Source organism: Haliotis rubra, unplaced genomic scaffold (assembly GCF_003918875.1).
Source record: "Haliotis rubra isolate DU_JTF1 unplaced genomic scaffold, ASM391887v1 Scf1514, whole genome shotgun sequence".
Lineage (NCBI taxonomy): Eukaryota > Metazoa > Mollusca > Gastropoda > Lepetellida > Haliotidae > Haliotis > Haliotis rubra.
In genome coordinates, this window is record NW_025765464.1 from 14,271 (window position 1) to 29,179 (window position 14,909).

At 40.0% G+C, this 14,909-nt stretch overlaps 1 protein-coding gene and 1 long non-coding RNA gene across 2 annotated transcripts; both read left to right on the plus strand.

Moving 5' to 3' along the window:
• The first annotated feature begins 125 nt into the window (after nt 1-125).
• On the plus strand, nt 126-2,807 carry LOC124270411. The gene is made up of 4 exons (XR_006896758.1): nt 126-174; nt 355-445; nt 893-928; nt 2,669-2,807. It is a non-coding gene; the product is annotated as an uncharacterized LOC124270411 (long non-coding RNA).
• Nucleotides 2,808-4,038: 1,231 nt separating this feature from the next.
• LOC124270408 lies at nt 4,039-10,717 on the plus strand. The gene is made up of 8 exons (XM_046705450.1): nt 4,039-4,048; nt 4,321-4,451; nt 4,913-5,045; nt 5,292-5,509; nt 6,698-6,818; nt 7,356-7,514; nt 8,254-8,307; nt 9,102-10,717. Exons 1-8 carry the CDS (start codon nt 4,039-4,041, stop codon nt 10,715-10,717), a joined length of 2,442 nt encoding a protein of 813 aa, XP_046561406.1.
• Nucleotides 10,718-14,909: the final 4,192 nt, after the last annotated feature.

Below are 14,909 nucleotides of genomic sequence, written 5' to 3' on the forward strand. Positions count from 1 at the left end.
CCAACTGGCACATGAAAGTATTGCAAACACTGTTCAGAACTACTTTGATTTTCTTCTGATATTCACTGAGAATTGATGGATTATTAAAAAATTAACATGCATCGTTTTCTACAGTTCTAGTCTCAAGTACGGAATACACAAAAACAGAGACTCTGCCTGTTCCTTCTTCACAAGGTAAGTACATGGAACAATCCATCAGTTCATGTATATCGAACTCAAATATCATCCAGTCTTAATCTGAAACCAAACTGACTATAAAAGCAGATTGAAATCTAATTGTTCAGTTTATTGCGTGTTTTCATAAATCACGCATTCTCGCCGTATAACATGACAAACTTGGTTGACATATTTCAGTACATGCTATAACTTCGAACGGTGAAATTGCTGTCCGTGGAAACTGCTCTCGAGATTATCCCCTCAACCGCTTGCCGTATGGGGTAAACCGGTATGCAAATTTGATTACTCTTCTATATTCTATATGACGAGTTGGATTAAATCTTAATTTTGGGTGATTATATAAAATGAAGAGAACAGTCTTGGATTTCATCTCCCATGAATTTCTCTTAGTACAAATGTATATCAAACTGAATTTAATGATGAAAAGAACATTTTGTATGTTATGACATTTTCTCGATGTGTTTGTAAATATTTAGGCAGCAGTCAATGATGGTGTAAGCTGAACATGCAGAATTTAGCTTATAACCTATTAGCCATTACTCTTTTGTGAACCACACAAACGATTGATTGGTCGGTCCGGACAGAAAAGCATACGCCAGTTTTGCACTAATGATACTACATCTTTTTTTAGTGTTAGTGGGTGGACACGTATAGTTTGTACAAATTTTGTATTTGATTTTAAAATGAAACATCCTTTTTCTCCATTGTGTTGTAGAGACCTCCTTTGACTGCACCTTATGGAACACTGAGCGTAAGTTCCTTCTGATAAGCCTTATCTTATAACAGTGACTAGTCTAATCATATGAGCTGTTATTGTGGAAACCATTATTATATTTGTTCCATTGCAATGGCATTGTGAAGTGAAGAATAAATTTGCATCCCCTTTAAATATGCCAAAATTTAGCCCTCTTCACCCTGCACATTGGTGTTTCTATATATCACCATATGGAACACTGAGCGTAAGTTCCTTCTGATAAGCCTTATCTTATAACAGTGACTGAGTCTAATCATATAAGCTGTTATTGTGGTATTCATATGAACACTAAGTCAGCCTTTCAGTAATTTAGGTGCATTGAACATGCACAGAGCACTCCATGTAGGACTTAGTTGTCGCCACGGATCCCAATTTACTCCCAGCAATAGGTAGAATGAATCATCGACATTGGGGCGGTGGGGTAGCCTAATGGTTAAAGCGTTGGCTCGTCACGCCGAAGACCCGGGTTCGAATCTCCACATGGGTGCAATGTCTGAAGACCATTTCTGGTGTCCCCGCCGTGATGTTGCTGGAATATTGCTAAAGCGGCGTAAAACCAAACTCCAGTCAGTAGACATTGCCCACAGAGGACCTTGTGTTACCACAATACGACTGTTTGAGATGTGGTCGATTTATCGCTGTGCTCTTTGTCTGCCTCGGCTATTGACAGGCTGCCTATAACCTAATGTTGTTGTGATAAAGCCTTTGTTACAGACAGAACATGGAACAGCAATGCAACATATATATGATTGGTTGTGTGTGTTAATTTGGTGTGACGCCGCTTAATCTGAAGCCAAATAATCTGAATCTTTAAGTTATTGTATCATTATGTATCAGCGAATATTTAACGGACAATACCAAGGCTCATAATAAATGCACATCTCTTAATGAAAAGCATTGCAAAAGGATTGAAAGATGATGACACTCTTCAGAGCCAGAACGCTTGAGTAACGAATAAATGGCAACGCATGTTAAGTCGTGTTTGAAGTGAATTGCAACACAATGCAAGCTGTTCTGTATTCATACCTCTCGGATACGGGAGCCGTGTCAACTTATAGTCTGTTTGGCTCAAAAGCGGACCGATGAATGGCAATCTAACTCGAAGACTAATAAAACATAAAATACTCAATGAAACGCTGATCATAATCAAAACATCATACCCACTCTGTGAGGTTTTTGCATATATTTTGTCCTAAAATAAAAAGTTGTTTAACAATCTATCATTAAAATATTGACACAGTTCACTATTTGTTACGAGGGAGGAGTGCAGAGAATCAGACAGCCAGGCGTTCGAGAACGGACGGAGACGGCACAGTACGGGTTTATGAATAAATAACTTTGTCTGTGAACGTGTGCTTCTCGAACAAACCTGGCTGTCCTTTATTATTCTGCATTTGAGTGGGGATGTTATGTTTATTAGTTTTCGAGTTAGATTGCAATTCATCGGTCCGCTTTTGAGCCAAAACGGACTGTACACGTGAATGCACCTGATCTTGAATACCAGTTGTCCGGCTTCCAGTTCTGTGAACAAGTCAGTGGCTGAGTGGATGAGGATTGTAGAATGTTTGTTGGCTATTTCTTTAGCCTGGTTTTCAGAATGTGGGATGGCATGGAAGACGGGGATTGAACCCCTTCGAAATACTAGAATCTGCAACGAAGCGTAGTCCAGATATAACACTAAATACTTCATGCAGGTAATTGCATCCTTATGTGTACTCTTGCTTCATTGTTGTACAGGATGCAACGGCAGTCTCCCTCCGCATCTAGAAGGCAACAATTCGGCAATTCCACCATCATCGTTGTCAGTGAGGGGAGCCCTTATCAGAGACCCAAAAAACAACAGCTGTCCTCAGATTATCATAACATGGTCAACAGCGAATAACGGTAATTTGGTTATCAATACATATTTACAATCTTACTCCGAATGTTTGAAGGGCTTTTAGAAGTGGAATACATCAGAAAGCAAGAATTATGGATGTCAACTTCTTTATTGTGAATGTTCACACAAAGAAGTTGACATCCATAATTCTTTGCTTCTTTATCTTTTTCTTCAATTCGTATGCGAAACAAACATAATGGTTTTTCGGAAGTGTTCATTTTCTAGACTCTACAATTCGTTATGCGTCACGTTGAGATCCGGGTTCGATTCCCCATGAACAATGGTTTTGAGGAATCTGGTCTAAAAGCGGCGTAATACAATCAGGAACATATCACCTTCCCGATCTAGTAAGCGACTCGCTGACAGGTCGTTTGATAGATCGTTCAGATTTTGGCCCTTCATGGAATGTCCTTAGACTTTTGTTATTGATAGCGAGAACTACGATCTTTTAATAATATTGAACTTGTGCCATCCGTGAGAATTCTATTTTATCAATATATGAATTTCATACAGATACAAATCTAAAACTAAGGCATTTGTGATATTCTTCGCATTTGCCAGAATACATTTTCAAGTTTTCGCCAAATATGTGTTCTGATGACTTCCATGCTCTTTATAAATATATTTGTGTATGATGTGCTCAATAATGCCTATTTAGGAACCATTGCAAGGTTCCTTTAGTTATCGATGTTTCTCCAGCTACAACACTGGATTCATCTACTCTTTGATATAAGACCCGTGAAGATCCGGGGTAGAATAGGTCTTCAGCAACCCATGCTTGCCACAAAAGGCGGTTATGCTTGTCGTAAGATACGACTAACGGGACCGGGTGGTCAGGCTCGCTGAGTTGGTTGACACATGTCATCGGTTTTCAATTGCGCAGATCGATGCTCATGATGTTGATCACTGGATTGTCTGGTCCAGACTCGATTATTTACAGACCGCCGCCATATAGCTGGAATATTGCTGAGTGCGGCGTAAAACTAAACTCACTCACTCACTCTTTGACATATTACCATTTGCCGGCATAAGTCAGAGTCAGAGGCATAAGGACGCTATAATCTCTTGTGTCCAGTGTTTTGGGTGGATTTTGTAACTGTCACGTGTAATTATCATGTTTTGGACATATCTGTGTCAGTTTAATATTGATATACTTTAATGATTACATAATTTCCTCAGTCAAAACCCTGGAAATATATTCATAGACAGAAGACGTGTGTCATAAATGATGAAGAAGTGTACACAACAAGCACTATGTCAAATTCCGTATTTGGTTTAGATGGCGTAAGGTGCTCGTCGTCGATGCGCCAGTTCGATCTGTATTGAACAATAGAAGACTCTTATTGTCTCGAACGGTGGATATCTCGTTGTTGTTTCGATGGCATCGAGTTGATGATGTTATGATATGGAGTCTTATATAAACTTGATATACGAGAGTCACACAGAGTAAGCCTTGCACCCATCACCTATGCTTGATGCCATACGAGTTCTTATATTCATCGTGTTTCAGACTCTAGGACTGACAACCTCAAAGGGTTCCTTCTTGAAATACGGAAGTACGACAGTGTAAACAACGACTCTACATTTCTCTGCAGAATACTTGATTTTTCTTCCACAAGGTTCACTGCAAGCGATGAGGAGGTACGTCCGCAAAAGATGCCTGTGCACATGGACTTCAGTTCCCAACTTGTCCAGGAAAAGAAATTAGACAAAGACAGCCTTTCTCTGGCTTTTCAATCAGAAGTCAATCCCTAGTATCTCCTCTCGTAGTATTGGTGAAATCCGTACATACTACAATACCGTGGAGCTGACACATCAAGGATCATAAGACTATGATTAGTTTAGCATTTTTTATCAAAGTTGCTTATCCGGTATTTATCGATAACCATATTGTGTTAACGATCCCTATGATCCATATTGATAGCCAGCCCTACTTTGTTGAACTTTATTTTTAAGCCCAATAAGACCGACACTTCCCAGATTAAGTTTTGGAGAAACTTTTCGAAAGAATATCTTAATCCCTAATCTGCATTGTAGGTCCTGATATGAAAATATAAACATAACCCAGAAACCGTTCCTCTTTATGAAGCCGTGTCTTACAGCTGACGTTTCAGAAGAAACTGGTTGGATTCTCTGGCGGGTCACACCTGCTGTATCAGTTGGATCTAACATCTCTTCCACGTCACTTACCAGATGTCAGACTGACCAAGTTCTTCACACTGCAGCCTTTCCAAAGTAAGGAATTTAACTTGTCCATATCAAACTAGAAATGCCTACATATGATTTCACACATGCTATCTGATTTGAGATAGCAACACTGCCTGCAAGGGTATTCTTTGGCACCACTGCTATTATTATGCTTCTGGATTGACAGCATAAGCTGTTGATATGAACGTTATCTCAACATTTCTCGCTTTTGTTCACTTTTACCAATTTAATTAGATACAGCGTGGTATAGGTAACAATTCGTATCTGTTTCAGAGGGATCGGACATATCCGCAAGTAACTGGGCGCCATTTATATCCTATGATCAGGTGAACTTCACTGCACCTGCAACTATCGAGGCAAGGTTCAGCCTAGCACCTGCCAGATATTACTTCAGCCAATACACAGTGATGCTGGTTCCAACTGGCGACAGTCTTAATGCCATAGCTACCTGCCACGTATCGTTAACATCAGTTTACAAGTGTCAGGACAGAGTGAGTTATTCAGTAGTTTATCATCTTTACGTAGTCAAACTTTAATTGACCCAGCAAAAGCAACAACTTCACCAGCGCCCGATTTGCTGATGGAATGTTACACGATAAACGATGCATAAAGGATAAATATACTATTTTATTCCCGAAACTGAAATAGGGTCGCGCAATAGGGTATACTGAATAAATCACAGATCACATATCATAAGTCAAAGATTATCATGAAATATCATAAGAAGATTTTTTATACAATGTTTTATGCTTCGATGAGTTAAATGTTTTATGACTATGGAATTGAGACTCACCGTTAATCGTATAATGATATGTGAAAGTAGCAATTATCAAAGAGGTGATTTGTTTTATCAGACAGTGTCATTGCATCAGTAGCACTACACGTACAATAATTGTACATATTAAGTTACAACAGATTTGTCAATGGGGGAGTTGGTTACAGAATTTCAGAATCGGTGGGTTCATTCGGATTGCTTTCCAGTCAACTATATAGTGGGATGCTACACGGTATATTAAAAACGTGCAGTTCAACCTAATTGCTCAGTGAACGGGGCAATGCTAGATAAGTATGAGATTGTGGCCAATGTTTATGAACCCAATGTTTATGGTAGGATGTTGGAAATCAGAACCACGTTTAACAGCGTCTCCCACGATCCCAACAATGACAATGTACCGCGGGCGTTTACTGAGGTTTCTTCATTTCAGATTGTGCAGCCTCCTTCACAAAACGACACCGCAGTTCTTGCTTTCTTCAGCAATATTTCAGCTGGAGAATACACTGTGCATGTATGTATGAATACCATTTGCTGAATCTTTTTCTGAATTTGCTGAGACAAATCTAACCCTTGAGCTGTTGTATGACCATATATCCAACAAGATGTTCGTGGTCAAGCACGTTTGTCAGAATGAGTGAGCAGTGTGTGAGAATGAAATATATGTGACGAAGCCGATATTCGGTCATTCGAAAATGATAATGAATAATATAAAGTGTGCATTATTCTGACATTTGGTTCTAGGTTTGTTTTAATTTGTTAATTTGTCTGTAATTCTGGAATATCAGCTCACTTCAGGAAACATGAAAGCATAATGCATCAGCATGTAATGGTAACATTTAGAATGTCGACACAGCACACTAGTTAGCACCGGAGATATCAAAGCAAAGCTCCTTTTACTTGTCAGATACAACCAGTAGATCCTTACAGCATGGATGACAGCAAGTGTTTGTGTTATGCTTCTGTTGCTAATGGTAACAGGATGTGCCAGGGCTGTCTCGACACGCTTACTACTATATTTACTGTTGGTGAGTGTTCTGAGTAACATAACATTGTAATTGTAAATAATATTTCATAATATATGTAAATAATATATTAGCTCTTTATTCTTGCTTTGAATATTAGAATACTAATTTCAACAAGACCACATCTCTTTCCTTGTTAGATGTTTTATTACAACCACTAGTGTAATTAACATTAATTGTATAATACATCATACTTCATTGTAATGAAGCTGATATTATCAAAAATGATTTTCAATTGCAGTACTCATTTAGGTTGTCATCGTGTCTTCATAATCATCTGCATGGTTTTCCACATCATCTTTGCAGATTATCATAAACTTTATCAAGATAATGATATATATGCATTAATATGTGCATGCATACTTATCATAACAAGTTTCATTATGTCAACATACTGTACATCTATCACTTCAATTGTATAAACTCAGAAACCCTTCATGTATATATTTCTCCGTGTGCATAATGTGGTGAATCATTTGCTTAATAACGATGTTATCCGTAAAAAGCGTCCTTCTTTACGATTCCGTTGTTTTGTTGTAGTCCAAAGTGCAACCACCACCAACACAACCGTTGTCCCAGTTGTTCCTGCTGTTCCAGTGGACCGTGTTGCCAGCATAGTAGGACCTGTATTCGGTGTTGTTATGGGAGTCATAGTGTTGGTCATACTGGGAGCTTTACGGATAAATCGTTACCTTAAAGGTGGGTCATGTTGCTTTCAAACTCGCCAAGATATGCATTTATGTATTAATATATCTTTTTCCTACATCGTCTTTTCCAACAATGCACCCTTTAACATATATTTGAAGATCTAAAGTAAATGCAACTGTGTTTCATTAATTTCTGTCAAACACTGTTCTACAGAACGTAAATATGTTGACAGTACTGTTGCCTCGAGGTAAAACATGAAGAGTTTACTTAGGTCGACTGTACATGTTTAGATATTGTTTATATATTATCAGCGGGTTGAATATAAGTAAGTAAGTTGAATATAAGTTTCAAATAGAATGGGAATATTATTTGGTGACGTAACATATTCCAAAGCCTTTGAAGAATTAATCTCAGTTGCACGAAATTACTCAAGTTACTCTTCCAGATATACACAGAAATAATTTTTTGGGTTTTGATCATGTGATTCTAAAGTTAGTTTGGTTTTTAACGCCGCACTGAGACAAGTGGACCAGACAATCCAGTGACAGACACTATGACCATCGATCTACGCAATTCGGATACAATTGCATGGGTTAAACAAGTCAGCGAGCCTGACCAACCGTTCCCCTTAATCCACATAAACATTCAGGAAAGCACACGTCATCAACATGAAACGCTTACAACGCTTGCTGCGTTTAGGTTCCAAAACTGTGTACACGTTACCATGTTGTTCCCAGTTTTGGCTCTTCAACATCCTATGCTCTAACATTATCATTTGTTTTTTATCCAGTTCGAGACGGACAACGTCTTCTGGAACAATGGCAGAATCGAAATAATAATCAAGGTAACATCTTCAAAAGAAAGATAACCGCCTCCGTGGTGTAGTGGTTAGAGCGTCCGCCCGGAGAGCGGAAGGTCTCGGGTTCGATCCCCGACCACGTCATACCAAAATGCGTTACAATATGGTACTTATTGGTCCCTGACTGGCGCTCGGCAGGGTACAACAAGGACTGGTCGGCTCGGAGTCAGTATAATGTGTCTAAGTGGGGTATTCCTGCTTCACTGCGGCATGGTATCTCAGTGGGGTAGCACCATAAAAGCAGCTTAAGTCTGGGCTAGTACAAGCAGCCGCACATACAAATACACACGCATGCACGTCGTCATATGAGCGAAATATTCTCAAGCACGACGTTAAACCCAATTTCACCTCACCTCACCAAAGATATATACACACAAACCATGCTCATGCCATATGTCTATTGTGTTTTAAAACTTGCGAAACGGTTTTACAGAAGTAACTATACAAGAATTGATTTTGTTAAAATGTATTAATTGTATTTAAAGATAGAATACTTACATATTAACGTAAATCATGTTGTTCGATTATTTTATATCAATATTTATACAATTATTGAGTTTTCCGTGGGTCTATAGGTTAAAATGCTTTTTTAAAAAATCCTGGATGCACAATGTGTTTTAATTTACCTTCTGATAACAAAAACATTGTAAGAGGGAACATACTTTGTAATCAGGAAGAAGTAAATAAAATGTGGAAATGACCCAAAAGAGGAAAACATTCAGCATATAAGTAAGGTTTAACAACAAAATCAGGTAAGAAACTTTTACTATCAATTTCAGGAAAGAAGGTTATACTACTGAATACTGAAGATCACCAGTACCACACGAAAGTCGTTTCGGAGTTCGCACTGTTCCTGCACAACTCTTGTGGATGCAGTGTATCCTACCTACCTTGGGAGAAGGGGAAATTGCAAGAGGAAAATGCTGAAGCATGGGTACTTGAGCATATGGATGAATCAGACTTCATCATTGTTATCAATTCAAGAATCGCATTTGAGACATATGAAGCAAGGAGCCGAGATACTACTGAACAGAGTGTATTCAACACAGCCATATCTCACATGCATGCCAAAAAGACGGATGGTGCATATTTTCAGCGCTTTCTGTTTATCCATTTTTCTTATACAGAAGAGCAGTTCTTCATCAAGGATATTAATCCTGCAGTGGAGTATCAAATGCCGGAACAATTGCCTCCGCTATTAGATCATATCCATGGGATGCAGTCTGGAGAAGATGCTGAAAAGAATGCCCACGCTTCTCTGAAAAATATATCTGATTTCAATAAACTTCAAGAGCTAATTACAAAGTCAAAGAAATATGAAAAAGCTAACCCGCAATGGTTCGTTTCAGAACAGATCCAAGAAGCGGGAGGTGCAGACCTTGGTGACAATTTTTGTTCTGTGTCACAGGCTAGCGGAAATGCTCTACCAAGATTCAACACACTTGACCCTCATCAAACCGAATGTTTGAGAGTAGTTCAAAATGATCAATCTCGCTATGGTCAACGTTATCTTGCACACGAATCAAAGTTAAAAATAGAGAACGAAGGTCAAAATCTGGATATCATACGTGACAGTTCTACATCGGAAGAACCCGGTAAAACTCGTGACTGTTCTGCCTTGCATGCGGACGAGGTAAGAGGCATTCTGCCCCCAAGTGATGTAACTAGCGACAATGCTACAAGTCAACTGGAGAAAAGACTTGCTGTTCTCACCAATCGTAGTTTTGAGCATATGGACCCGACTGTGGTCTCATCTACTTCTCCTGAGTTTGGTGCTAAGCTTTCGTGGAAAGATGGAGGCAGCATGTTGCCTCCAAGTGATGTAACTAGCGACATTTCTACAAGCCACCTGGAGGATAGGTTTGCTGTTCTCACCTTGCGCAGCTTAGATCAAGTGGAACCAACTGTGGACACATCTAAACCTTCGAACTTAGGTGCTTATGTTTCAAGGGATGATGGGAGTAGCATTGTGCCTCCAAGTGATGTAGCTAGCGACACAGCCACAAGCCGTCTGGAGAAAAGGCTTGCCATGCACACCTTGCATAGCTTAGAACTTATGGACCCGGCTCGAGACTCATCTACTTCTCCTCAATTTGGTGCTTATGTTTCAAGGGATGATGGGAGTAGCATTGTGCCTCCAAGTGATGTAGCTAGCGACACAGCCACAAGCCAGCTGGAGAAAAGGCTTGCCATGCACACCTTGCATAGCTTAGAACTTATGGACCCGGCTCGAGACTCATCTACTTCTCCTCAATTTGGTGCTAATGTTTCAAGGGATGATGGGAGTAGCATTGTACCTCCAAGTGATGTAGCTAGCGACACGACACAAGCCACAAGCCAGCATAGCTTAGAACTTATGGAGAGACTCATCTACTTCTCCTCAATTTGGTGCTAATGTTTCAAGGGATGATGGGAGTAGCATTGCAAGTGATGTAGCTAGCGACACAGCCACAAGCCAGAAGGGCTTGCCATGCACACCTTGCATAGCTTAGAACTTATGGACCCGGCTCGAGACTCATCTACTTCTCCTCAATTTGGTGCTAATGTTTCAAGGGATGATGGGAGTAGCATTGTGCCTCCAAGTGATGTAGCTAGCGACACAGCCACAAGCCAGCTGGAGAAAAGGCTTGCCATGCACACCTTGCATAGCTTAGAACTTATGGACCCGGCTCGAGACTCATCTACTTCTCCTCAATTTGGTGCTAATGTTTCAAGGGATGATGGGAGTAGCATTGTGCCTCCAAGTGATGTAGGTAGCGACACAGCCACAAGCCGTCTGGAGAAAAGGCTTGCCATGCACACCTTGCATAGCTTAGAACTTATGGACCCGGCTCGAGACTCATCTACTTCTCCTCAATTTGGTGCTAATGTTTCAAGGGATGATGGGAGTAGCATTGTGCCTCCAAGTGATGTAGCTAGCGACACAGCCACAAGCCAGCTGGAGAGGCTTGCCATGCACACCTTGCATAGCTTAGAACTTATGGACCCGGCTCGAGACTCATCTACTTCTCCTCAATTTGGTGCTAATGTTTCAAGGGATGATGGGAGTAGCATTGTGCCTCCAAGTGATGTAGCTAGCGACACAGCCACATGCCAGCTGGAGAGAGGGCTTGCCATGCACACCTTGCATAGCTTAGAACTTATGGACCCGGCTCTAGACTTATCTACTTCTCCTCAATTTGGTGCTAATGTTTCAAGGGATGATGGGAGTAGCATTTTCCCACCAAGTGATGTAGCTAGCGACACAGCAACAAGCCAGCTGGAGAACGGGCTTGCCATACACACCTTGCATAGCTTACAGTATATGACCCCTACATTGGACGGACATATGTCTGCTGAATTTGGTGCTAGGGCTTCCAGGGATGATGGCAGCAGCATTCTTCCTCCAAGTGATGTAGCTAGTGACACAGCCACAAGCAATCTCGAGACTGGACTTGCTCATATAACAATGGATAGCTTTGAATACTTTGACTGTCAGGGGATAATATTCCCATGATCCTCGTATATCACATGGGGGTCGTAGAATCAATCTGCCTCCAAGTAGTGTAGGAAGCAACAGGGCAATGTGCGAGTTAGATGAAAGTCTTGGTCTCAGCTGTCACAACTATGAATACACAAGTCCAGCTTATAACGCAGATCTGCTCGGTGAATGTTCCTTAGGTATTTCATGTGAGGACAGAGGTTATTGCCCAGCCCCTGATGAGTGTTTTTACACAGGCATTAACAGTACCGGACGCACGCAACACAAGTGTGGTAAAGTAAACGAGAATGTACAAGTTACAAGTCTGTAACCCAATATTGATAAAGAAACTCACATGTTAAATAGACAAAGGACATTGGTGTTTAGCAGTCTTGTGTTCATCCTTCTATGTCATTTCCGGAAGACCCGTGAAGATCCAGGTTGGAATTGATCTTCAGTAACCCATGCTAGTCGTAAGAGGTGACTGACTGGATCGGCTGTTCAGGCTCCGTGACTTGGTTGACTCATGTCACCGTATCCCAAGTGCGTAGATTGATGCTCATGCTATTGATCACTGGATTGTCTCGTCCAGACTCTATATCATTTACAGACCGTCGTCATATAGCTTAATATTTCTAAGTACGGCGTAAAACTAAACTCACTCACTCATTTGGATTCCCCTCATATTTTAAAGTGTTCCCCTCCCTGAGCATGATTTATAGAGTGAGTGAGTGAGTGAGTGAGTTTAGGTTACGCCGCACTCAGCAATATTCTTCATCATTTATGGCACACGTCCTCTGTCAATGAATTTATTTCCAGGATTTTGACTGAGGAAATTATGTAATCATTAAAGTATATCAATAATAAACTTACACTGATATGTCCAAAACATGATAATTACCCGTGACAGTTACAAAATCCACCCAAAACACTGGACGAGAGAGATTATAGCGTCCTTATGCCTCTGACGGTTATTTCTGTGGATTGTCACCCAAAATGTCCGCACAAGTTTTTGCAAATCTTTAGGGCAAATGGTAATATGTCAAAGAGTGAGTGAGTGAGTTTAGTTTTACGCCGCACTCAGCAATATTCCAGCTATATGGCGGCGGTCTGTAAATAATCGAGTCCGGACCAGACAATCCAGTGATCAACAGTATGAACATCGATCTACGCAATTGGGATACGCTGACATGTGTCAACCTAGTCAGCGAGCCTGACCACCCGATCCCGTTAGTCGCCTCGTACGATCGACAAGCATGGGTTACTGAAGATCAATTGTAACTCGGACCTTCACGGGTCATGATTTATAGAACGTCCAACATACAACACGGTAAACAACAAACTACGTGTCCGGACAAACCAAGGACCCAAGAGGCTATATTTAGTAGAAGCTACGCCACAACTTCAGCATTGTTGTAGGGTTTGAATGAAGATGGATATTTCGAACATATAGCTTTGCACTCATATGAATTGTAGATATTAAAGTTGTCAAATAGTGCATGTCTTGCCAAACGGAAACACCATGATGTTCTTCAATACTAGAATTTAGTTCACTGTGTATGCTTCTAAAGAACACAATGGTTTTTTGTAAAGTATACATCGCCATTTTTGGCTTTCAATTCAGTTTTAAGTTGAATACTGTATTTCTCCTCCCGATTGCGGTTTTACCACAGGAGGCTCTGCACACATTTTAATGTTTTAACTCACTCATATGAATACTCGTTTTTTCCTGGGCACGATGCAATGCATGGTGCTGATCATATTCATGTGTTGTATATACACGTTTGCAATAAGGCTTTTCCATGATTATTGTTTACAGTCACTAAAGTTATCCCGACATACAAAACTTTTGTTTGTCTTTTTATTTTCTCACCAACGCCGTGTATTAACCTAACGTGAACAATATTGTTTAAAACATCACCACATTTGCAAGACTGCAATTATGAAAGACAACGTCATCAAAGATTCATACTTTTCTTGACTCTATCTCATTTAAGTTATAATTACGTTTAACGCTAAATAGATCACACAGACCACACCTTAAAGGGTATGTCCTTCGTATTAAGAAACGATTATTATTTTTGAATAAAGAAAAACAACAACCCATCAATACATACAGGTCAAGAAGTACTTTCATCTTTCCGCTTGCGTGCATGGCATCGCTATGCGCACGCAAGCGGAATATTGACTTCCGCTGTAGGCAGTAAACAACAGTAACATGGCAAGACAGTAGGGACCCTGTCAACAATGGCGCCGGATTCCAAGCATAGGAAGGGTAAGTTGGTAGTATTGATTTTTCTTCATAGGGAATATTTAATTTGAAAAACGACAAAGAAATGTTTATAAATTACTGGTAATTGTTATGTTGTGCAGGTGCTATGAACGAGACTTGACATACACGTGTGGGATGCCATGACATTGCTGTGTAATCTACACAGGTTGTGTTTATATGGGAAGGGCATATAATACGTAAACTCAAGTCGATGGGGATAGGTTGTTCACTGTATAGTGTCACCATCAAAAGCTCCATCTATAATAGCAGCAGTGGAATCAGACATGAAATCGAACTTTTATCATTACGATTCAGAACTTCTTTATCCGATTATAGCTTCCATTCACCATAATATAAACTACAAATGGATTGAAACATCGGATTCGATTCAATTTCAAGAAAATCAAATAAACAAATATCTGATCATTTTGAACTATCTTGTGAAATATTGGACACGATACAATTTTGTATACCATTATTAGGAATGATAATGTGAAGTACCTCTTTAAACACAATATCTTTATTGAGTACTAATCACAGGTATATGAGTGGTTGTCCTAAATCAATGATAACATATTCGACGGAAGAAGCGCGTATCGATTTCATTTAGACCTTTGGTCATGAAGACGATATAGTGATCAAAAGCAAAGGCCAATCCCAGCGTTAAAATCGATCTCATTCCCCACAGATCTACATTTTCCTTCTATCCTGTAGACTGTACCGACACAATTAGCAGACAATAGCATGGCCACAACTATTAAATATTTAAAGGTAAAATCGCCAACTGTATCCGTATCGATTGAAGACATTATTTTCACGCAATCGGCCAGCTTTTGGCTGCCTTGATGACTTTTG

Bases quoted from the DNA above. Each gene is read 5' to 3' on its own strand.
- LOC124270408 (XM_046705450.1), top strand. The intron at 4,452-4,912 runs GTACGTCCGCAA...CGTGTCTTACAG, and splicing joins TCACTGCAAGCGATGAGGAG to CTGACGTTTCAGAAGAAACT. The intron at 5,046-5,291 runs GTAAGGAATTTA...TATCTGTTTCAG, and splicing joins CACACTGCAGCCTTTCCAAA to AGGGATCGGACATATCCGCA.